Source organism: Anoplopoma fimbria, chromosome 18, assembly GCF_027596085.1.
Source record: "Anoplopoma fimbria isolate UVic2021 breed Golden Eagle Sablefish chromosome 18, Afim_UVic_2022, whole genome shotgun sequence".
Lineage (NCBI taxonomy): Eukaryota > Metazoa > Chordata > Actinopteri > Perciformes > Anoplopomatidae > Anoplopoma > Anoplopoma fimbria.
The window spans coordinates 4,288,232-4,314,707 of NC_072466.1; the positions used below are offsets into that span (position 1 = coordinate 4,288,232).

The window sequence follows — 26,476 nt, forward strand, 5'->3', positions numbered from 1 at the left end:
TTGTGTTATTGCCCTTTTTTTCCTGCACAAAGCCCTGCAGTGGGGGGCAGGTAGTATAGGACAGAAAGAAGGGGGGGGGAGTGTCGTTCAGGGTTAAAGTGATGGAGGGGAGGTTGGGAAGAAAAGAGGGGGAGGGGGAGGAGGGTGGGGGTGGGCGAGCTAAAAAAAAAAAAAAAAAAAAAAAAAAAAAAAAAAAAAAAAAAGAAGAGCATGCTCATCAACCTGCTCAATTAGTGCAATGGGAACCAGCTCGAGTGGCAGTTTGTTTTGTCTGAGCACTTATGTTATGGAAATGACTTTTTTTTCCCGGAGCTTCTAAAAAGAGGTGGATATTTATACCGCGTCTGATTGCAGACTGGAATTTAAATAGTGGAAAGCGGGAGGCAGGGAGGACAGGAGAGACAGAGGAGGAGAGATAGGGCGAGGAAGGGGAAGGGGAAGGGGAAAAAAAAAAGATGGGCACACTCAGGCAAAGAAATTTGTTTATGAAAAATGCACCACTTATTCAGGAGGAAGTCTTAAAATCAGCAGAGACTGTCAAAACGGTGGTGAGCAGAGGCTGAGAGGAAGGAGGGGAGCTGCTCGCACACGCACACACACACACACACACACACACACACACACACACACACACGCACACACACACACACACACACACACACACACACACACACACACACACACACACACACACACACACACTCTCTTTCTAATACATCCTTCAACCTTAAAAAAAACCTAATTTTACAAGGAATACATTTAGCTTGGTCTTACAAGACCATCTATTCTGTGGAAGTACATACACTACCAGGATCTGTCAAGATAGATGCTTATTCAAATGCAAAGCCTACGCTGTCTGGGCTAAAAATGGCCTGCATTTACACACTCTGTCACAACATAAATCAGGAATAAATTATAAAAATAAACAAAGATAATGTGGTAGCGCTATTAGTGTTGGGATTTGCTTGTGTTTGCTTGTTGGTATTGAGGCCAAGGTAATAAAACAGCAGGTGTGTTACGGTAGATTTCAAGGCTATCTGGTGGGACAAGCCCAGTTTGTGTCAGACGCTCTGAAGGACAAAAAGGACGGAGTGACAGGTGGAGAATTTAAAAGCCCAAACGTCCATCCAGTGTGAACACGGGGGGCAGCCAGCATGAGAGAAAAAAAAACAAACTAAGTGGTCATGGGAGGGACAGAACTCCTGATAAAAAAACGTCCATCTGCAGGTGCCAATAGGTTAGAAATGAGCTTTTAAATATAACCAGCGATGCTTTCACGCTTTTGTGAGGTCATTGGAAGTGATTAACCTCACAATAAGAGGGTCTCATGCACCTTAAGTGGTATCTAGCTGTTCCCAAAGTTCAATTTGCCCAGGTTTTGAGAAACCCATCTATGCCTCCACCCATATACAATGGAAGTCAATGGATTTTTATTTCAGTCCACGTTTTCAGTTAAACTTCTTTCTGTCAAAGAATCAGTCCCTATCAAAACTGTTAAAAGGGCATTCTGTGAACTATCTTGGGCCTCATGCAAGAACCACTCATATGAATGCAGTGTTACAGGTAGCCTATATCACAATTAAGGGGGGGTTGACTATGCTTAAAATTAAATTTTAAAAATGTGCACTCGCCCACTGCTGCTGCCAGGGAGCCCAAACTGTCACTAACTGCACTCCCTGAAGAAATATTCTAAGTTTTTTGGAAGAAGAAAATAAGTGATTTCAGAGAGAAGCAGACAGAAGAGTCTGCAATATGTGCTTGAAGGAAATGTCAAAACTGTTTCAGCAGAGAAAACAGGTTAAAAAGATAAAGCTAGAATCTTAAGCCTCCAGATCACAGTGTAACAGTGAACCACCACATCACCATGGTGATCGAGAGAGAAGAAAATGAATTTAAGGAACAACAGTGTTCCTGTAAAGCCGGGTAGGCCTTTGTTCACTGTTACAATCATAAAAAAGCTAAATCAACATGTGTATACATTCAGTATACCTTCAGTAGCTAATGAGTATAGAAGCGCTAAAGCTCGTTAAGGATGTGCTAACGTGTTTAACCTTGATGAGCTGCAGAAAACTATCCTAAACATCTATGAAATCTGAAAGGAAGCATTAGAGTCTATAGAGGGAATTAGCAGTCAATTTACAGGAAGTTTGTGCAGTTAGGCGAGTTTGATGTTTCAACTTTACTGAAAAAAACAAGATCTAAAAATAAATACAGTACAAAAAAGTCCTTGCATGAGGCCCATTGTTACTGAAAATCACCACTGTGGTTGTCGTTCTTGTAATGCTGTGATCAGTACTGTTGTATAAGGGTAGCAACAGAAAATCAAACAGACACAAGTATCTCAAAACTTGGACAAAATAAAACCCCAAACCCTCTGCATAACTAGATATCGCTAGTTAAACAATAAGTGAGAGGACTTTGTGTGAACTGGCCCTTTAAAAACAGCCAGATAGAACAATGTTGCTAATTGAAATTTGAGGGGAGTATTACAGTGTCCTGTCTCCCCATCGGGCTGAATGGTGCACTCAGGGCTCAGCTGCAGTGTTCACACCGCCGCTGTAATGGGCTTTAACACAGCTCTCTACCCATCTCATAGCCATAACACTCTCAGACTCACAAGCATAGAGAACTCATGGGTTGAGGGGGGAGAAGGGAGAAGGGAGGGCAAAAACAAATGGCGTGGAAGCGTGCGTCCCGACTGCTCAAAGAATCTTGGCGCTTTTTTTTTTTACATTAAGCTGTGGTGCAGGAGATGCAGTGGCCATAAATTAAATGCCTGCAGAGCACACTCATTGGAAAAATCCTGAGGGGTAAAATGGAATTACCAGAGATGATCTGTCTCCCTGCTCTGTGCATCGGCCCTTTAAAGGGTAGGGTAATAGGTTTTTGGGTGGGGGTGTAGGCGAGGGGCAGACGTGAGCGTACATTCCGGAGCGGCATTACATCCTTCAGGTGTCATGGGAGACGATGGCAGGTTGAATGCACACATACAGTACGGGGAGGGGGGGGGGCTGAATACTTGAGGTGAGGGTGTGCAGTGGAGGAGCAAACTGAAAAGAGGGAGGATTTTGTTTTCAAATGTCTTTGGAAACTCACTCCTAATGTGGAGACAAAGGAGAACATACCCGAAAAAGAACATTTCCACATTTATTTCAATTTATTTCCAAATCTATGTTGTTAAATTCCGTCTCTTTGTCAGTTATGCTTTTAATTTCTTAAACGAGCCACTTGCTTAGTGTATGTGTGTTGGTGTCTGTGTGTGTGTGTGTGTGTGTGTGTGTGTGTGTGTGTGTGTGTGTGTGTGTGTGTGTGTGTGTGTGTGTGTGTGTGTGTCTGTGGGCAGGCCGTAGAAAGTAAGTGTGATGTGCCCTCCCTCACCCTCCTGTATCACATCTCTTCTACTTTCTCTCTGACTAACAGCAGCCCGCCTGTATAACACACACAAACTAAATCCTCACATCCCACGTGCATGCACACACACTAAAGCACACATACAGTAAAACACACGCACGCCACAAGTACATTTGCACACATCTTCCCGATTTCAAGCACATGCTGTACACACACACACACACACACACACACACACACACACACACACACACACACACACACACACACACACACACACACACACACACACACACACACAGCGTGGTTGTTTATAGCGAGCTGACAGGGGGTCCGAGCGGCAGGGAATGCCTCCTGAATGAGGAGGGAGGGTGGGCGGCGTTGTAGAGTACATAAGGAGATGAAGTCTCCTGCTCTCTCTCTCTCTCACTTGACCTCATAAAGATGTGCACAGTAGCGAGCCACGTGAAGCCTCAGCATAATTCCGGCGGCACTGAAAGAGTGACCTGAGCTTCACACGGGGGGAGGCCGTAACTCAGAGACAGACGGGCCTTTGGCTCTCTTCGCTCCTCTCCGACGGAGCTCCAAACACTCCGCCTGGCTGCAGACGCCTCGTAGCTACGAGGAAATAATGGCCTCCTCCTCCTCCTCTGCACTAAATGTCCCTGATCTCACTTTTCATTCATTTATTTCTGCTCACTTTTTTGTCCTTCTCTTGTCAACTTTTCGCTGCTGTCCTCTTCTCATTTCCATAAAGTCAAGGTGCCACATGCCTTGAGCGTGTCCCGTTAGCATAAATGCTGACGGACCTGACTGCATTACATCAAACAGAGGACGTCTTCCAAATGAATAATTAGTAGGACAAATTCATCAGATACTGTAGCTCAAATGAGAAGATTTTTCTATTTTGGACATAAGCTCGTGAAAACCGACGGTGTTACGACGATAAATCAGAGTAGTTTTACAATTAATGAACCAATTAATGTGAATTTGCTCTATTAAACTGTCATATTAAACAAGAACAATCAGACAACGGAGGCAGCGGCGAGCATGAGGATGAGCTTGATGAAATTCAGCCCGTTCCTCTAGGAGCCCCGGTGTCTTTTTTCAGGGGGCCCCATGTCTATACACATAAATGATCTGGCTTTGTCCCGGATAAGAAGAGACAGACGAGACAATCTGATAGACAGTTTGTCCAGCATGGGGGCTTCAGTTCTTTGCAAAGTCACTTTAGTCTCTCAGGAAAGCTTCTCTGCTATTGTCAAGGTTAAAGGAAGACTCTTTTTTTTTTTTAAATTCATGGGGTGTGTAAGAGTGTAGCCGCCATGGAGATGAGTGGCCCCGGGTACAGACGAGGCTCTGTGGCTTCTCTACCTCTGTTCTCTCTCTGGTCTGCCTCACTCCATTTTTTCCCATTCAGGAGGAACAAGCGTATCTGCGGTGAGCGAGGAGGAGGCCTCGGCGGCTGATAAGCAGCTCTCAGCTCTCTGATGATGATGAGCTCGCGGCGGCGGAGGCGACCATGGCTGTGGGGCAGAGTGGAAAAACTAACTTCCCCCGAAGGCATTCCGGCGACCGACCGCGCGCGTGTCTTCCACGTTTGCCTTTGCTCTTCGCTCGCCACTTCATCCCAAGAAACAAACACACACCCACACACACACACAAACAACACCAAGGCGGCAAATAACACAACAACATTGGGTCCAGGGGACTCTCAATCAAGCCGAAAACACCTGCAAGGTTTTGAAGTGACGATGAGGACATTAGGGAGTCGTGGTATTCCCTCCTCGGAAAACAAGGAGATAATAACAGACATACTTGTCAGACATACCAGTCTTTACGCACACATCTGGAGACACTAAAAAGGTCTATAGCTGACACACACACACACACACACACACACACACACACACACACACACACACACACACACACTCACACTCACACTCACACTCACACTCACACAAGTATGCAGACAGGCTCCCTCGGAAACAAAACATCCCGTGAAGACAAAAAAATATGGAGTATGAAGGGCAGAATACTCGGGGAATACTTAGATCTACATCAATTGAATACATTAGTGAAGGGTGGTGTTAACCTGTGAAAGTAAGCTGTCTCAGATGTGCTTTTGTTTTGTCCTTTGTTTATGACTTTTTTTTATTACTCTAACCAAGCTTTATTAGCATATGAAAAGGCTGTTTTGCAGCATAAACTCAAGAATTAGCAACAGAAAAATATGGTAGCCTGAGAGACAAAAATCCCTCTGCCCACAGAAGACAGCGTGGCTTTGGAAAAATTACCACCCAAAGTGTAAAATGTATGATTTTCTTTTGTTTTGGGCCCTTTGGTGATTATTTTTTTTTAAACATCCCCAGTCATGGAACATTTTCACTGCTCATTAAAATGGAAATGTGGTTAAATTGCCCTACATGGGGAGGAAAGGTAATGACGAGGGTTGACCTTTCTTTCTCCAGTTTCAGATACATTCATTTGAGCGGGAAGAGGAAGGAATGGCTGCTGGCCCTGTGTTAGGAACCAAAGTCTTCACACACCTGCAAGAGAGAGAGGGGAAGGGAAAGATAGAAAGAAAGAAAAAAAGAATAGAAAAAGCGACACAAATGCGCCCTATGAAAAGAACAGATTGGATCAACAGCTGGTGGGAGGGAAAGCGAAGGCAAACCTTTTCACCAGGTCCTTGAAATACAAGCTGCAGGAAGCTAGAACATTTTGGTGGACTTCAAACTCTTTGCCTTCAACAATAATTTTCAGGTCTGTAAACTCTTTCGCTCTGCGCTGTTGGTTCAACTCCTTCAACATCTCTGTAGAACAAGAAAAAGAAACAGACAAACGCCAGATTTGGGTTTAGTACTTCCTGTCTTCCGCACACACATGAGCAACAATAGCATGGCATCGAGAAACAGGACAAAAATGTTGGAAGGTGCAGATTGGAGAAACACAACAATGCTGGTCTTAAGAAACGAATGTTCATTATATGATAGAGAAGAAGTGACATGTACAGACTGGATTAAACATTTCAGCAATGACATGTGTATATAAAATGACATAATTAGATCTTAATCTCTATACTGTGCAGAGGAATATGCAATATCCAAAGCATGCAAGTGAAAAACATAAAAACTTGGAATGATATTAATAGACTAACATTTTTATGAAAAAAGACACTTATTTAGTTGTGTTTGACTTCTGTAAAGTGTACACTGCAGCGCTAGAACTTCAATGAAGGGAAAACTGAATGAGATTAAAAAAGCGTCTACGAGAGATGTGGGATGAAAAAAGAGACACTGTCAATGCATTATTCATATTGAAAGACAATTCTTTGGCTTCTCACAAGTGCCCCTACTCGGCGAAGAGTTGACCTTCAAATGTCGCTCAATGAGAAAACAACTGCTTATCCCCAAATCCAAACACCCCCCCCCCCCCCTCTCTCTCTCTCTCTTAGAAAAAATAACCCACCACCCGTCCTCGTCTTCCTCTCTGGAAAGAAATCAGGGACAAAACGCAATCTGTGAAAACATGCTCGGAGCACACCAATGTGCCGTTGAAGGCCACGGTGCACGGCGAGCTGTTTAATGTGGTGTGGTAGCACCATGTTCGGCCTGGCCTTACTGTAGCGTTGGGTCGGGGGGGGCGCTTGTTTCCTCTGTCTTAATGAGGCACCATGAGGGGACGCTGAGAGTGAAAACCAGCGGGGGGACTAGCAACTTATTCCACGGCCTTAAGGAGGGATAACCAACAGCGCTGCTTTGTTAATCTCCTATCGAGAATTCCAATAGCAGAGAACACTGAGAGGTTCAAATAATGCGCTGCAGACACGATAGGGTGGAACATTATGATTATAGCGGCAGCCGGCTTCCATACTGTCGTCTTAGCATTAACAAAGCATTTCATCAAGGCTGCAGGCTGTGAGCCAGAGTAAACATCTATTTGGCACAAAGTGCGCTATGCGTTGTATAAAAGGCACATATCCCATGCTGGGGGAATAGATAAACAGTAGCCACAGTACGAGATGCATAATGATGTAGGTGAGAAAAAGGTGGCAAATCTTCCTTTGATCAGCAGAATTACTTTTTTCTGAAACTCGTCTGAAAACGCTATTCACGGACTCATTTGTTGTCCTTGATGTGAAATAAGCAAGATGTGCATGTATGTGTGTGTGGGTAGTTTGGTGAATATTTGCTTTACACAGCGGCCTAGCCATTAAATGTGGGGAACTGATCAGACTTGTGATTATATTGGGCGACACCAAAAGCTGAAATAAAAGGAGTTTGTCTTTATCATCCTGAAAGAGGTCTGTGTTCGCGTCAGACTCAAAGCTGGGGATTTAATTAACCTGGAATGACACTTGCCCCTCTATTTGGCTGGAATATCCACTCATTTAGCTCCTTCCATTCTCCTGACTGACACTGGGGCCTCAGCTCGGGATTAATTCAGCAGCTGAAATTATACAGTATAAAGACACATGACAAATAAGGTGCAATTCAGAAGCTTTGGTAAAAAGCCTTTTTTTTTTTTTTCTCGGCGCATCCTTCAGAGTTATCGCATCAAGGAATTAATGACCAGAAAGAAAATAACCTGCTGAATACCAAACAGGGAGGAGAAATAATAATAGATGTAATTTTTTTTTTGACAATATGTCTGCCGTGCATTGGCTAGATGCACAGCTGCGTGTTTTTTTTCGAGCGAACCACACACACATGCACACACGCAAAACACAAAGCCTGGCGTTTGCCTTGTCCTCCATCCATCTCCCTCCACCTTCCACTCCACTGCTGCTTGTCAGCTGGCCAGCTATCTGATTACTGTGTGGGCACGGACTGTGAATAGCGAATACACAGTAGTTTTGGGTTTGCATTAGTGGATCTCCAGCGACCGATATGGCTCTCACCTCCAATCAGCCACACCGCATACCGTCCATAGAGAGGGGGGTGGGGGTGTGGGGGGGGGGAGACAGAGAACTCCACTTGTCAGCAAACAATAGCCGCCTCCCTCGGAGCCGTGCAGACACACCTGAATGCCTGATGGAAAAGCTAATTGTGGCTTCTTTGGGGGTTGGTCGCCGGGGTTCTCCCCCAAACAACCCATCACCACCGGGGACCATGAAACTGCACATGGCGTCCCCCATTCTCTGGGTTTTGGAATGGGAGCGTGGGGAGGCAGAGCCATGTTCAATGGGACAACGGCGGCTTTGAAACACCAAACGTCTCAATACTGTTAGAGGGGGAAAATCTCTTGAGGACCGCCAAGTTCTGCAATGGACGGATAAAACACGAGTGAGGTTTGTTATTTTTTGGGGGAAGTATACAGAAATACTCATTGGGGTATAGTGTGCACCAGTCCTGGAGTACATCATGGACTGCAAACCTTGATGAAATATGCTACGGTGGTTTTCCTGCCCCTAAGCCGTTCACAATAATAACAACACCCCTTGCTGGCTCTTCGTGATTGGTTCACGCACCGCACGGGGGTAAAGAAACCAGTGGCAACTCTGCTGCTCAGCCTAGTAACTCTACTGTCAAACATCTCCGAGCGCTGTGGCCAATGGGGGTCCCAGGATGAGATTTTTTCCAGTGACCAATCAGCACGCAGCATGTCTCCATACTGTAAAGGTGCCGTAAGCCGCTCGCACAGCTGTGATAGGCTGCTGTAACAGGGCGCCGCATGAACGCCATTGGCTGCTGAACTTGGAGCCATTTTGGGGTTCTACATGTATGTTACAAGCTCTTCTGTGGATCCACCATTTTGTGTTGGCATAAAAAATCTAAAATTTGAGATACGTTTTCATCAGCTAATAATATTTTCTGTTTTTCTACGAGCAACTTGACTGAGCTGCTAAAAGTAAATGGCAAAAATATAACAGCTAAACACATTGGTTCAAAGCATAGAAGTAACTTTGTGACACTTTTAACTATTCTGTGACGATGAACCGTCTTAGAATTTTTTTTTCCCTTTTTAAGAAAGTGGCTAAAATGATTCATTCTATAAATATAAATATTTCGCTCTTAAATTTAATTATTTGTATTAAAGTATCTAAAAAAAATTGTTTTTTAGGGCAATATATATATATTTTTTTAATTATATAAAAAACGTATAAATACAAATTATAAATATATAAATTATTATATAAATAATGTGAAAGAAATGTGTTGGAAATAAACTAAATGAAAATGGGGGTTAAAACAATATAATTTTTTTTTCTCAGATTAAGTAAAATAAGATGATATATTAGAGAAAGTTGTTACTGAAACAGGTGATAAGTGCAATAAATACAGTTAATATAGCAAAAATACTTTTTACAATCTTGAAATCAATAAAAAAAGAAATTATTTTATCCATTTTGTAAATCTGTCTTTCTACAACACAAGTAAACATCTAATCGTCCACATATCTCGGTCCAATCGGATGACATTCTATGTTTCGCAGCAGAAAGGACACTGATGTGTTCACCCTGACCTTTTTGTTCTCTTTTAAACTTTTAACAATCAATTTCCATCGACACTCACGGCTTAATTACCCAGAACAAACCATGCTAGCGGATCAATAACTCAATGTACACCTCTGCCATGATGGGTTTCCTTCAGCTTGGAGGACACGACAGTACAGCACATTTTTCTTACTGAAGCAGTGAGTGATGGTCTTCAACAAATAAATAATTAAATTACATCCTCTTAATTTGATTTTATTTAGTTAACTGATTATTGTACAATAACACATGCTGTGTCTTTATTTAAATAAAACCTATTGTATTTTTTTGATAACTATTTGCATTAAATATTTAACAAAAATATGAATTAAATACATTCAATGTACAAATCATATCATTCTAAATGTTTTAATTTCACTTTAGGTTGTGACACTGTGATTAAAATAATGAAAAATATATACACAAATAATTGACAAAAAAATATATTGACAAAAGATTTGTTTTTCAAATTCAAATCAAGATTAATCTAATATTAACCTTTTAAATTAAAAGGTCTCAATTTCCTCAAGCAATATGTAAACTGACTTTTGTTTATAAATAATCTTGTCAAAATCTACTATTTACGTGATGATCACTATAATTTCTTTTACTTAAATTGGGTTTAATGAGGTTATATTTTGCACGATAAAACGAAACACGTTTTTTTTTTTGCTTATTTCAAAGCAGCAGAAGCAGCTGTGTTGCAGGACTGAAGAAGACTGGTGTGAGGGAGTCTGATCAAAATAGACTTCCTCCTGCAAAAAAGCCTTTTGATAAGTAAGGGACCTTTGAGAAATTCCATGTCAAAACGGAACTTGCAACGGAATAAGAAGAGCGGGCCAAGAGCATGATTCATACTAAATGCTCACAAAAGAAATCCTTTCCAGGCAAAAAAGCTTCAGAGTATTCCTTAAAACATATCTTTCCCCTGCAAAGAACAAAGGGCCTGAAACCCCACAGTAAAACACGGCGGTACATGATAATGTCAGGAGGATTCACTGTCGAGGGGAATGAATATTCCCATGTGAAGTGGTGGTGCTCTAGTAATAAAACTGAATCAGGATGGATGAATGATATATTAATTATGCTTTCACTTGCTTTTGTCTCAGAATCTAACATGTAAGTGTAGATGTGAGCAGCAGAATGATGGATGTTTGGAATAAAAAAAGCTGCTTTCCCCTCCTGACTTTGACAAGGCAAACACTTTAAATGGTTTTTCTCAGTTTCTGACTGCGAGCATTAAATACACCCACATGCAGCTTTCAGCAGGCTGAGACGTGGTCAGGAGTTCACTATCAGCACAAGTTGTTGGATAACATAATGTTTCTCTTCTGCAACCTCAGGTCCAAAGTACAACCGCCCAAACAAAAAAGATATCTCAATTTCAGCTCTGATGCCAAGAAGACATTAGACAATATTCTTAAAAAATGCCTTGACAGACTCACTGAAAGATATTTAAATTTTCCTTCACTATACAACTAAAATGTATTTAAATCAGCTCCCCAGGACATAGATTTAAATAATGATATAAAAGATTTAGAGAAGATTTTGTGAGTGAGCTAACTAAAAGAGTCAAATAAAACAGAGCTGTTCAAATTAAAATGTGCTCTTCTTGGCTTTTTGTATCGTCTAAAAATTTTGACAGAATTAAAAAGGCAAAAAATATTGTGTTATTGAAATTGTGAAAGAATAATCTTAATGCTCATATCCATTTATCATGTCAAGGACATTATTATAGAATTCCATTTGAATGCGCCAAAGTTTGTTGAATCAACGTTATAGAAAATAAAAATAATTATATAACATTTAACTAGCATGTTAAAATCTCCCAAATTTGCTCCATAACTCAAATCTCGATAATGACGGATTTTAAAAAAATATATATTTTAGTCTTCAAATTATATTTAATTGTTTCTCTTCAAACATCTATAGTTTAAAATTATTAAATCAAAAAATCTGAAAATCCCAGGTCCAAATATATTTATTATTGCGCTTTAACTGACATTCAAATTGCTTGACGTACATAAAATGAATCAAAACGTCCACATTTTCCATTAAATTTTGTATAAAATTTTAAAGGCAACCAACAATTTTCTTTTTTTTATTGTATATACAAGCAACATTTCAAAGGGAAAAAGGTTTCTTAATATTACAGTATCTTTTTTAAATTAATAATAATGTGTCTTCATAAGGTTTTTACAAATTTGTATATAATAATTTTTTTAATCAATATAAATAAATGGAGTTTTACTTTAAATTAGCATCTCAGTCGAGCTCATCAGATTTCACTAAATATATACTATTCAAAGCACAAATCATTCTAATTATCCTAAAAGGTCTTTTTTCAAAAATTTCAAATTTTAGTTTTGACTCAATATTCAAAAGGATATAGTCCACTTTAAAATCACTCTGATGTGAATCATGTCCTATGTGTTAGCACAAAAGGAAGCAATATATATAATAACCCATTATTAATAACAACACCATCTTCAGCTCAGGTAAAAAAAAAAAAACATGGTGGCTAAATGTCAGGCTTTAACAGGTGCAAAATGTCACCACCACTATCAGGCCACTCATCTAGAAGCCATCCTATCTGATGCTCTACGTGGATAAAAGCCTACACAACTCATGTGTCAGCCTCTGGCTCTCTCTCTCTCTCTCTCTCTCTCTCTCTCTCTCTCTCAAGGCGTAATCACTCTAAACAGCCTCTAAAAACATACCTCTAACAATCACCGCCACATTCATTCACGGAGACATCTCAACAGTTTGTGCCCACTCCCAGCAAATCAGCTCGCTGCAAGGCATCAGAAATCCTCGAGACCCCCCTTGAGTCTCTAGCTGTCCTGATTTCAGTCTGGCACCATATAGCCCAGAGAGAATAGATCCATGATGAGGAACGCTGCTGGAATCTGCTGAGCTGAGCTGCTTGAGCCTCGGCCCAGCCCTGGACTGAGCCGACAACTGTGACATCTGAAAAGGAGTCGCGGACGGAGAGAGGGAGTGAGGAACCTGTGCCCCCTCAAGGACGCCGTCTGGGCCTTTGTTGCCTCCTCCAATAGAGACGCAAGGAAAAAGACATGGAGTAGCAAAAAAAAAAAAAAAAAAAAAAAAAAAAGGCACAGTTGCCCTGCAGTGCACAGTCAAACCTCTCCATACACCCTCTGGTCTGTGGGTCAGGTGTGTGTGTACACAAACACAAACAATTGGCACTAGTAGAACAAAGTCAAGGCAAATACGAGTACAGGCTCAGAGGAGGACGAGCATAAACAAAGAGAGCCCTGGGAGCATCCGTCGGCCAGCTGTAACAATGTGACAGGATGTCATGCAATGCCCTCTTCTTCTTTTATGTTTGTGTGTGTGGTGAGAAGAGGAATAAAGTCTCCGGTCCCAGCTGGAGCGGTGACTTCCTCATTAACCAGGCGGGAAAGGACAGTGGGTGACAAGCGGTCGTACTGCCTGGGAACAGCTTTTTAACAAGAGAAGTGTGGTAGAAAGACAACGCTGCAGACTCTTTAAATATACGTATACTAGGAAATGGCAAAGAAAATATCGCCTGTGACTGTCTTCTGAGGACACAAAGTAGAAATATGTACTGTATGCATTACAACTCAGGCTGGTTACAGTTCACAGGAGGTTAACATTTACATTCAGAGCTGCGGTTATGACATTACAGCTCAAAGAAATCTCCTCCCTGGCTGATGCAGCTATTTCTAAACTGCAGTTCGTAAGAAGAAGAAGAAAAAAATAAAAAGATTTACTGTAGCAGAGTTACTGCTCCTAAAACTAACATTTAAGAGAGGGGAGGGAGGTTTGCTTTGGAAAAAAAAATGGTTGCTTTGGAAACTCTGCAGTGAGCCTTAACCTGTGCTTCTGCTATTTCAGTGTGAAAAAAATTAAATGATGCTCACATACGGGCCAGTTATATTTTTGACAGCAGGTACTCTTCTTGCTCAGAAGAATGTGGCTATATATATATATAGCCACATTCTTATATTTTTCTGTCAGAAGAGTAATGCTGTTTATAACGTTGTGGTCTGTTAAAATGTACAACTATCAAGCTTATCAATAAATCATAATTTCTAAAAGGTAATAGGAACAAACAAGATCAAGTTTGATATATTTCATAGCTAATTAGAATATCAATGCATATAATCAGCATTTTTCTCATTGTGCCTTTGTAATAACATTGATAATGTGAAAACATTTAAAATTACCTTTTTGCAGTTTAAAAGACGGTGAATGCATTTTTTTAAACCAAATGAAAAAAAAAATGGTCCCCACAAACATTGAATTAATGTTCATTATTCAATTCATTTTTTATTCAATTCATTCTTGCAATGAAAGCCTCGTTTGACCGATGTCTTTCTCCACTTCACTCTGCTAGGTGGCAAAAACAAAAGAGTAAAGCGTGCGTGTCTATCTGCTCTCCTTGCAATCGATGTAGAACAGGAATAACTCCACCACGAGAAAAACTGGGACCTGACTTCTGTGCAAAAAATAATTCAAAGGAGAAGCGTGGAGTTTATACCAGCTGAAAGCATTTTAAACTAAAAGAAAGAAAAAAAAAAAGCCCAAATCAAGACATGTTGCTTGTTTTCACCTCCAATTAAAATGTTCCAAAAGAATCGGAGGCACTGAAAAAGTGAAACGTGTTTTCACTAAAAGCAGGTCTTAATTATGAGGTAGGGAGGCAGAGCTGGTTGTGCCGACGCCTGTCAACCAGTCAGGTCACATGGCGGGAACGCCAAGAAGACTCCACCTTTAAAGACTCTCATTTTGTCTTTTTTAGGGGGGACAGGGGATCTTTTGGGGGGGGGGTAACAGGTCAATATTATATGCCACATACACCTGAAATACATCATCTGAAAGCTAGTAACCTGAAGATTGATTTAAGATGCAGCTCAACAGTGCTTTTCAAATTGTTCTAGTCATAAATCTGAAATAAATGATAATCAATTATCTTATTAAAATCAATTCTAAAATTGTTTAAAGGCTTCAAACATTATTACGGAAGTATATTATGGCCATTATCTTGCTCATTTATGTCTAATAAGTTGTAACAGCAAAACTGGGGTTTATTTCATTTGTTTAATTGATTTGGTGCCATAATAATAAAAATAATAAAATGATCAAAAATTCCTCCAAAATACCACATAAAGACTTTTAGGAACGCTATATAATAAACACATGCTGTGATTTGGTGCCTAAAAAGTTTGGCATTTAGGGGTTTTCTGCAAGTTGCCTTTGTTCCATACATCCTCTGAATGGCCTAAGACCGCAGTTTGAGGTTGTAAAGTTTAATGAGGCTCTGAGTTTCCTAGAGGTCAAAACAGATTATTTTATACAGGGCAACAAAGTTTCAAATAAAGGTCTCACTACAATGAAATGGCTACCATGGCGACTCACATCACCACACATGTATACACCTGGGCTCGTTGGATCCACAACAGTCTATGTTGACATGCTTTTGCAATTCCAAGAATGTTTAGTTTTAAAAAATATTCAAATTTACCATTTTTAAAAAAATAGGCCCAAAACTGTATGGGATCATCATAAAGCGTGCATGTCTGTAAAGGGGAATCTCATGGATACAATAGAACCCATTTTAATTTACATATAACTTACTGTTAAAGGGACCCCTTTGGAAATCACAATGCCAATTTTCCCTTTGAAGTGTTTTCCAGCATTACATGGTTGGTACCAATGGATTCATTAGGTTGTCTAGTTTACCAGTATCTCCTCTTTAGCTTTAATACTGAGCCCGCTACAGCCTCTTAAAGACAGTAATGACGGTCATGATCTCCGGTTCCTAGAGGGTTATAGGAACCAGAAAAGCATTAAAGATATATAAGTATAATTACATGGGTTTCAATGCTAGCAAAGCTCTATCAAAGGTGATGAATAGGTGTGTATTTCTATATTCCCTCTGTGTGTGTGTGTGTGTGTGTGTGTGTGTGTGTGTGTGTGTGTGTGTGTGTGTGTGTGTGTGATCCGTTTATAGCTTTCTGACATGTCATTACCGGCGCAGCACTCCTCCCTGGCTGTTTTTAAACCTGCTCAATATGTGAAAGTCAATATGGTGCCAGCCTACTAATGCGACAATCCTCACCAGCTATATTAGCATTTTTTCCCCCCATCAAACATCACTGAAATAAAACTTTCATTCAAGGAATCAGAGACACCCTGCGTGGAAACACAATTTTCATTTCTAACTCTTTTGCAAGTGGAAAATAGCTCGGTGCTCGCCGACAGTTTTGTCTCTGAAGTAGACCAACACCTTTCACAGTTTATTCATATAGCAGAATTCAGCAACTATGCAATTGAAAATAGGGATGGTGAAGGGCGACCTGCATCGACTTTTTATTTTAGAGTGGGTGAAGCTCGATGTGCTTGACTTTGTGCCGGTTTACCTTTTGAATTACAATAGAAAGTCTTTAATCATAGAGAAACTAAATGTGCTGAAATATTAACCAGAAAAAGCATCCAGTCAGAAATAAAGGAATGTGACACGGATGCTTCACATTATTAATGCCATAAACATTATCCTCAACATACATATAACCTATTTCTGAAAATGTTTCTCTAAAATGAAAAAAACATGCCTTTCACATAATGTCATAAATGTCACATCACAGTAACCTGGGCATCATGGGAAATCCCAAATCTGTCTGACATGTTTACCCGCTCGCTCGTATGATTCATGCAATCCGAACCAAACGTTCCGATGTTTCCGACAGCACCTTGGAGGCAGCTTGGGGTTAATTCGTTACGTTGACGTGGTCACAAATGTATCCACATTTCAGTCTGCCAGTCTGTGCTGAAAAAGGTGGAATGGCATTTTACGACAGAGAGTTCACAAAATAAAGTGAGTGGGGCAGAAAGAAGGACTAATGGCATGTGCTGAACACTGAATTAACTAATAATTATGAACTAATTAGTTCAATTAACTGCTCCGATGATAAGTGGCAGTTGCTTCTCTGTGGTTTTTTTCTGCCACTGGAAGCAGACAGCTCTGTGCAGTGGAGATGATGGCTCCGATTGGAGATCCAATAGCAATGCTGGCCAAAGACAGCCAATCCCACAAAGGACAACTACAGTATATGCCTCTAAAAAAAACCACTTATATGTATTGAATGAATAAATGTGTCACAAAATATCACAACTAACTGTAGAATGGTTTCTATGGCAGACAGACGTATTCACATTTATAAGAGGCAGTAGCTTCATTTAGTTCCAACGCAACGGCCTCTGATTGGATCTTTTGTTTCCTCTATCACAGATTCTTCCAAAAATAACGATGTATTGAGATGGTAACAAAACTGATCTATGATTAAAATACAGTAAATCTTAAATGCCTTAACATGGAAATTCCAATTCCTTACTGTGGTATTTATTTTCTACGCAAGAAAAGTTTTATACTTTTGCATTAGCAGCTTTCTGAAAGGAGAATCCCAAAACTCCTTATTTCAAATAAGAGCTGCTTTTGGGAAAAGAGATAAAATTGCTTTAAAAAAAAAAAAAAACTATAACTCAGGCCAAGCTTAAGCCTTGAATTTGAGGATTGGCTTATTTGTCGTAGTGCCAAAGAGGCAACATGCCAACATGGATTTTATTTTTTTATTTTTAACAGCATCACAGATTAGCAAACTTTCTGTTCGAGCATTATGGAGGACGTCATTGTCAAACTCAGCTCAGGGTTCAGTTATTCATCCTCCCAACAACACAACGATGCTGTCATTGTGCATAAACAACGCACAAGCCGTAATGCAAAGAGATGCAGAAGCAGAACACACACATACAAATGTACCTACACACAAATACACACACTTGACTTTAGGCAAACAATGTCGTAAGAGAATAATCCAAATAACAATGTTGCTGGCTGGTGTAGATAACATACTGTATGCTCGGAGGGGGATTTGAATAGTGAGTGGGCGTGCAACACTTCTCCATCTTCCCTTTTCATTTAATTGCCAAGTTACTATTTCATAAGAATTTCTGCGAGGGCCAGTGTTCTGTCTAACCCACATTATAAACCACCCGGTGGAAAAAAAACAAGGCTAATTGAGTGAAATGAATCATCTGGACACAGGTCTTGTGCATCAGTATGAATGCAACCTTTCAGAGAGAGACATCTGTGCAAACTATGTTTTCATTTGTACTTCACCTTGAGAGGGTTGGCTTAGCATCCAAGTTCTTTTGGAGGACCCAGTTGCGTGCATGCAACCGACTGAGAGTGTGTCACATTTGCTCGAGCGAAGAGAACGAGAGCTGCTCGGCACAAAACACTGGATCGCTCCGGTTCCAAGCACTCACCGAGGAATGAGGTTTGACCTTAAACCACACCAGTACGACTGCAACAAATATCAAGCTTGTCTCCGGGGCCTTTCAGTCAGGTAGCCTGTCCGTTCTGGCATTTTCTTCATCCAAAGTCTGAGTTTTTTCACTTGGACTGGAACTTTCATCACCGCAGGCAGAGGGAGAACACAACCAACCATGTTGTCTTTAAAAACTCTTCTCGTAAAAAAACTATACATAACTCGCAGTCATATTTGTGCTGTCAGTTGACGTTCTTGTACAATACAAAGTTTACACTGACTGAGCAAGGGCACCTCCATAGCAGGGCTCATAGATTAGTTGTTGTAGGGAGCTGAGCCAGTATTTAGGAAGGCCTTATCTACATTCAATGGTGTTAGGAAATTAACTGTGGGTAGTTGATCAGTGATCCGTCCAGAGCTAACGGCTAACAGATGGAGGTTCCATTAAGTCACATAATGATGTGTTCAGGCTCTATTAAGTAAAGTGACTGCTAGGAGAAGGTAAACATACGTTATGACCAAATACTGTATATAAGAAGTGGACGTAGTCATCGTGACATCAACCATTAGTATGTTGATTGCCGTTTTGAAGCTTTGAGTCGCCATCTTGGCTTTTTGCTGATGAATGGAAGTTACTATATTTAGAATGTGAAAGAGTGACGTAGTGACGGCGTATATGGCTCTGGTAGCGGAAGCGACCTGTCAATCACAGTAAGCCCGCACTGAATCATACTCCTCTTTATGGTCTGTTTGACTCTAAATGGAGCATCATTTACTAAATGAACATCATGCTGTATTGAAGAAGACTGGAAACTAGAGATTGAGACCATAAACTCATGTTTACAATGTTTACTGAGGGAATAAATCAAGTGAGTAGTAGAGTCATTTTCTCCTAGACTTCTATACAATCTGTACAAAGTGGACTGGCAATTGCTATCTGTTGCAAAAAAAATGCGATCAAGGGCACATTTCTAAGTAATATTTGCCTCCTTTTTTTTCAGCTGATCAGATCCGTGACTGAAAGCCATGACACGATCCAATCCAATCCAGTTTTGTGGTACGTTGCACCCGTAACTGAGCATGCTACTGCCATTATAGCAATAATCAAAATGCCGTAAAGCTGAATGGGTCCAGAAGTCCCACAATGTGTCACTCAATATCTAAATATTTGCACCTTATCTGCACTTGTTCCACTATAAATCTGAATATTTAAATCTGCCTGTAAACACAGCACCAAGTAGTGCTGTACCTCAAGGCCTCCAACACACTCCACCATTAAAACTGACTGTCAGCAGGGTCTGTGAAAATACATTAGCTGTGTGTACAGCTTTTCAAGTAAACAAAGAGTGCTTTGGGTGATTATAAGGTTTGTGATCTCTGCAGGTTTTTTTTATTTTTATTAGCTGACATGACAGTGAAACCATAAATCCCCAAGAAGTTCAAAGATCCAGTTGAACTCCTTAAAATGCAACTAGTGGAGGTGCCACTGGGGAAATACAAAGCCAGCTGCCCTTTAAATCTTGAAAATACTCCATGGAAATTATGTGCAAGCCCCTTTAAGGATAGCTATGAGGTTGCTTTGAGTATTTCAAGTGCAAACATACCAAACATAAAACAAAGTGCAAACTCCACTTAAGCACTTATTAAAAGTTTAGAGTTACCTTCTCCGAATGGAGTCTGGAGCCGACAGCCTCAGCTGTGCCGAGCACTCGGCTACCTTTCACATTTAGGACACGTGGAGGCCCAACGCAGATGCCAGAGTGAGTGTGTATGTGAGAGAAAGCAGATATGCTGCCCTGCTTGTCTTACATCTCCACTGTGTTTATGATGAGTTTTGTTTGTGTACATTCCCTGCAAGCTTTTCCCGTTGGTGATACTTGCCTCTACGGACTACAAGCCGACCATAAGGAGCATTGCCACGCAACTGCATGTGGAAAAACTTAAATAAATAAATAAAAAGGAAAATCCTACTTGCCACCAGTGCAGCCTAAGATAAATGTCATATCCCCCCCCCTCTGAGGACAACATGTGTTTACTGGATAACTTTGTGAAAGTCATGGCAGCCCAAGCAGAAAGGTTGGTGGCGGGGTTAGGGTTGTATGTGGGAGTCTTCTCAGCAGACTGCACACCTGAGATGAGCTCCCAGAGCCTGTAGTCGAGTCAGGCGAGTAATCTGTGCATTTCATCACATTTCTCAGTCTCCCACTCCCCTCTTCTTTCTTTCTTTCTTTCTTTCTTTCATTCCTCCCCCGCTCCTCTCTGTTTCCATCTCTCTCCAGGGATAGAAAACAATCTATTAGACGACTGGACTGCCCCACAATTTCTCATTGTGTCCAGCATGCTCCGGTGCTGCTGTGTCCTTGTAAAAGTTGTAATCTAAGTTTAACTCTCTAATACAATAGTTTTTATTTTTTATTTTTATCCTGCACTCCAGCAAGCTGCATTACATAAGAAAACAATATCTGTGTCGGAGAGAGGGAAAAGGAGCACAACGAGTACTGTAGCAGAATAAAGATGGCCGCAGCCTCTAGCAACAAATCACATTCTGTAAACTTAACAGTAATGCCATCTGGTTTTTTGCATCTCATGCTAAGGAAGACTTTAACTGGATCAAGTATACAGAGTGAACCACTGGCCTACAAAATATCTGTTGATTACAATTCAGGCCATTATCATTTGTCTAAGTCACAGAAGAATTATACATCGTCACATGCTAAGCCTGGTGCCACCTCTGTGGAATAATAAGTTGTTGGGGGGGGGGGGGGGGGGGGGGGGGGGGGATTCTTACTAATGTCTGGTCGAATTTATTACATGCCCCGCGTGCATTATCAAAGCCATTTAAAAGTTTCTGGGTAAGGCAAAAAGTTTGACTAGTGAACATTAGTGAGCCAATACTGCTGAACTTCTGGAATCTTCCTTTTTTTGCTGAGATGTTGCGGCGCATCTGCTGCTGTTTTGGATACTGCGTTCACTCCCTGTTGCAATTACGCCTTCTCATTAGGAGAGAAACATCCGCTAGTGACTGACTTCCTGGTAACATCTGCTGCGTTTACACTCGGCCTCTTTGATAATGCATTACTGCCTATTTCACGGCTTATGTGCAGAATATAACGCGTTGACATTTGGCTTGTGGCAAATTAATCCTGTCACCTCTAGTTGAGATTCAGGACCCATATGAGGGTGTAACTTCCTTACACTTTGACACTACTTTACACACAAATTAATTTGCTCCCCGATGACTGGGGGCAGTTGATGTTTTCATGAAGGCAAAATGGCACTGCTCCAGTAAGAGACCTAACGCGAATACTCGATGCATGATACAGCTCTGAGCGACAGAGTGTTGCACTTTAATCACAAATCCAAGCAACACACATGTGCACGTTAATCCGGGATGGGACCCAGAAACACTTTAAAAGATAAAAAAATCAAAATTTTCCTTTGCTTAAAATGCAACTTAGTACATTTACTTCAGTACTATAGTTTAGAGCAGTGTTGTAGTCCAGACCACCTCAAACAAACCAAGTTATGACCAAGACCAGAGTGTATGGAGACCGAGTAAAGGCTAAGACCAGCGTGAGTCCCACACTGCATGACATATTTACTATAAAATGTGGAACAACCAAACCATAGACATTCCCCCAAAAAGATCCACATTCCCATAAATGGTAAATGGACTGTACTTGTATAGCGCTTTTCTAGTCTTCCGACCACTCAAAGTGCTTTTACATTACTAATCATTCACCCTTTCACACCCATTCATACACCGATGGCACAGTCTTCGGGAGCTACTCAGGGTTAAGTGTCTTGCCCAAGGACACATCGACATGGACTGCCGGAGCCACGACCTGATTGGAGGACGACCCTGCTCTCCACTGAGCCACAGCCGCCCCCCCCATAACAACACCCACAGAAATATCTAAAGATTCCTCTTCATTCACCTCTATTATTGCAATTCAAACTGAATCTGTGTGTATGTACGAGTGTACAATGAGAAATATCTTGAGAAAATAATGAAAAGGCATAGTTTTTTTTTTCTTTCATCCTTCTTTTACTTATATTTTCCACTACCATCTTGCTGAACGAGGCATTAACAGGTTTTAAAATGAATAAAATAAATAAAAACATGCCTTTAAAGAAACGGCTAATAATGTCAGCATCAATGGAGTAGAGAGAGCAGGGACGCGGAGAGAAAAGCATAGAAACAAGTGGCAGGTATGGTGAGGAAAGGAATGAACAGAAGATGATAGAGAGGGGAATATAGAGGGGGGGGTGCTGAGAGACAAAAGCATGGGAGGGGGTGATGCCGAGGTGTGGGAGTCGGGTCTGAGTGAAAGAAACAGACAGACAATTGCAGTGAAGAGGACAGGTGGGGAGGAAGGGAGGAGGAGAGAGTAGTTGAGGAGAGGATGGAGGAGGGAGGGAGGCGTGGATGCCACCCCCCCTCCTCTAGCATGGCAGGGAGCCGTGGCGGCTGCACTGCGTCTGTGATTATGCATGTAGGAGCCTGGCTGTCAGGCTTTTCGGGGCCCCGCGACTGTGGCCGCCACGGAGCCTTTATCTATGAAAAAAAAAAAAAAAAAAAAAAAAAAGAATCCCAGTGATTAATGAAGCCCGGTGCAGCGTTCTGCACGGAGGAGGTGGACGAGGGATGATCCATCTTAATGAGCTATCCGCCGTCCCTATATTAACTGTGGGGGGATGTAACGTACGGGGCAGGGGGGTGGGTGGGGGTCCTCTCCTTTAAAATACGATAACGAGGGGGAGAAAGAACGACGGCGAGCGGCTTTCCTTCCTCTCTGCTTATGACACAGTGCTGCTGCTCACCCCGCGTTCTCCTCTCAGCCTCACTCCCTCTGCTTTCGGTGCGCTCTCTCTCGCTCTCCTGAGAGCCGGAGCTCCACTAGAAACAGTCAGACATCTCAATGAAAGGCATCCTTAGCTAAAGTTAAAGAGACAGCGTCAGGTGCCTCGGCTGCATCGGCACACAGCGGTCGATTCTCAAAATGAGACGTTTGAGTCAATATGTGGGCCCCATGTGGACCCATGTGCTAAGGTTACTCATAAAGGAGATCTCCTTGGTGCTGCACGTTCATTTCAGTAAATCACCTGCACATACAGAGACGACGACGGTGATTGGAATAAATTTCAACCTCATAAATAATTTGCAACATTCCCCTTGCTCTTGTGGTTTCCGCTTGAGCTACCTAGAGTTTAAAAAGGAATGCTGTGAGAGGGAGAAAAATTAAAAATCCATGCATTTCATATTCAAAGTTAAGCCTGTTTTGAAATCATAATAACCCCCTAGTTCTGCTTTAGCTAATCCTGATGCGGATAGCTTTAAGATAATCGCCCAGCACAACACCGCAGTGACTTTAATTAATTTACCAGCGCTCACTCTGCAGACGCTGATCCGAGTCAGCATATTGGAAATTGAAATGAAATAAAAAGATATACTCTACGACTCTCACACCATATTCAGTATTACATTCGTCTCTGTGAAAGGCTTACTTTGGTATAATTTGCAGCGAGGATGTAGTGGAGATCGTGTGCACTCTATCAAGTGAAAGAGAGACGGAGAACGGAGGGGGGAGAAAAAGGGAGAGGGGAGGGTTTAATTAATGCGCTCGCCACGATTAATGGTCTCACTGTGGCTATCACAAACTGGCTAGTGTTTGTTATAACTGGTTTGAACGGCCTGTCATGCTAGAAGTGTATTCCTGTGGTTGAATCAAAATGAATATTTATGCATCACCAACATAAGTGATATTACTGCATGCTTTGATAATAACTGTATGAGACTAGAGGAGAGAATCAATCTGCACAACACGTCCACAAATGAAATGTCATAATCAAATCAAGTTGCACCATAAACCAGTAACAAACGACTAAACAATAAAATAGCATGTCCATTCCGAAATAAGCTTCTGATGAGGTTCGATAAGTGGCAATAAAAGAGGCCCAATCTGAGCAATAAAGTGCAAAGAACCAATATGTAGCAGTAAACAAATATGAATATGTGATTAAAGTTACTGTGAGGAACTTTTAACTGGTTATGACCAACAAAAGTAAACAAGACCATCCGCAAGAAGATCCTCTATATCTTTATATTTTTTCTTAATGCCCGTCATTGGGGCCACTGGATCGGATTTGGCGCCAAAATCAGATGAAATCATGCAGATTCACAGGAAACCCTTTCAGCTCAGACTCCAGCGGGGGCCTCCTGCAGAGACGGAGGCTCAGAAGCTCCAGCAGGAGGAGGAGACGCTGGTTTCCCCCCCCGCTGGGAGCCAACACTATCCACCATCCACCACCACCACCACCACGCGCTGGAAACCCAGGCCGTATTACTGGGCCCCACTGGAGGGGAAGGGGGGGCACAGGAGAAGCAGAACCAGAACCAGGAGTGAGTGGAGCCAGACTATCAGATCCTGCTGGGATTAAATTAGACGGGAATCTGCTGCTCGGAAACTCTACTACCACTTCATCATCCACGGGGGAAGCGAAAAATCGACACAAGAATGATCGTTCCTTGTGGAAGTTTTAAAACCTTATTGAGACAACAGAATTTGAATAACTCAAATTGAGGCAGATGAAACGGACACAGCAGAGGGAAAGGTGAGGCCGCTCCGGTCTCGCCTCGGAAAAAGCAAAAACCCTGATGTTAACTCAGCAAGGCATCTTAATTGCATTCACTAGCAGATCCACGGCTGCTTGGTCCCCAGATGACGGCTGATGTGAGCTGACTGGAAGATGAACTTCTTGGGCAGAGAGGAGGCAGGGTTCTGCTTATCATTGTGTGTGTGTGTGTGTGAGAGAGTGTGTGTGTGTGTGTGTGTGTGTGTGTGTGTGTGTGTGTGTGTGTGTGTGTGTGTGTGTGTGTGTGTGTGTGTGTGTGTGAGAGAGTGTGTGTGTGTCGTCCTTGTGTGCATTTATAGCGTGTGTTAGTCTGTGTGCATATGTGCATCCCCTACCGATGTGTGTGTGTGTGTGTGTGTGTGTGAGACAGAAGAGAACGGGACTGGTAAAGGTCAGTGAGGTGGAAGGGAGCATTAAAATGATGTTTGACATGAGAGGAGAGGCGAGAAGCGGAGCTAATGCTCAGCAGGACAGCAGGTGGCCCGACACATCTGTCTGTGACCCAAAACCTCAATCTCAACCACAGTCTCCAAAACCTTTTCAGACTTGAGCTTCATCTGCTCTTTATTTTTGGGCATTTACCAACAAAACAAAACCCCACGTATTTCCATCAGCGTCACAGTGTGCTGCAGGACTATATAACCCATCTCAGTTCATGTTAAGCCGGGGAAAAACAATATGAAAGACATCATTTGAGTGGCTGGAAAAAAGGTAACAGTGGTAGATCTCTCTAAGTCGGGTTCGGACACGTGGAGATGATGACTTCCGTTTGATATTGATGTGTTTTGCAGTCTTGAGCCGCCTTTACACGGAGCTCAATCACGTTTGCAGCAAGCGAGTCTGTCGCCGCCGAGCTCGGCACTCGCTCCTCCTGGCTGATATTCATCAGGACAGCCATCGATTTTAATGACTTGGTCAATAGACACACACCAACTCCCCCTCTCAGCGTCTCCCTCTCTATCATGTCCCCACTCGCTTTGATACTATCTCCTCTTCTCTCGCCTCCCCCCATGTGTGTTCCTTTCGTATTTTTATTTCTTCCTCTTTATTGTCCTTTTGACAACGTCCGTCATCCTGCATCCACACAACAGCTACAGATGCTAGAGAGAGATAGTTTAAACAGGCCCTATTATGCTATTTTCCGGGTGCATATTTTTACCTCAAGTTACAGTTACAACATGTTTACATGCGTTAATGCTCATAATCCTCCTTGTTTTTCTCATCCTGGATGTCCTGCAGCACCTCTTCTCACCCTCTCTCTGAAACGCTCCGTTGTAGCGCTTGCTCCTCCCTCCAGAAAGCAAAGTCTGCTCTGATTGGTCAGCTAGCCCGCTCTGTTGTGATTGGTCAACGTTTCACATTCAAAAAACTCTTCCTAAGGAGCTTTAGCTCCGTCTCTCTCTTTTGTTGTTTGAGGGCCAAACTATCCGGAAGGAGTTTTACGTCACTTCTGTAACATTGTGACCTCATAAAGTTACAGAAGTGAAGGAGAGAATTCAATGGAGCCGTTTCAGGAGCTCAGGAGCTTATGAGGGGGAGGGTAACTCCTTTTAGGCGTGGACTTCAGGCTTTACACTCTACGGACCTTTTACATGAACAAAAATATATATAACACACTAAAGGAGAGGGAAAAAGTGGAAAAGCATCATAGGGCCACTTTAAGTGTTTGAAAGCTCGGTGAGATCTTCTT

General features: G+C 41.8%; 1 protein-coding gene across 1 annotated transcript in view; it reads right to left on the reverse strand.

The window, feature by feature from the left end:
• The window catches only part of LOC129107554 (kelch-like protein 29), a 142,001-nt gene that overhangs the window by 73,337 nt on the left and 42,188 nt on the right, over window positions 1–26,476 (reverse strand). Inside the window, exons 4-5 of the mRNA XM_054619056.1 lie at window positions 6,032–6,170; window positions 3,369–3,395 (exon numbers count right to left, since the gene is read on the reverse strand). Coding sequence (XP_054475031.1) covers window positions 3,369–3,395; window positions 6,032–6,170 — 166 coding nt within the window. The remainder of the gene's footprint in view (window positions 1–3,368; window positions 3,396–6,031; window positions 6,171–26,476) is intronic.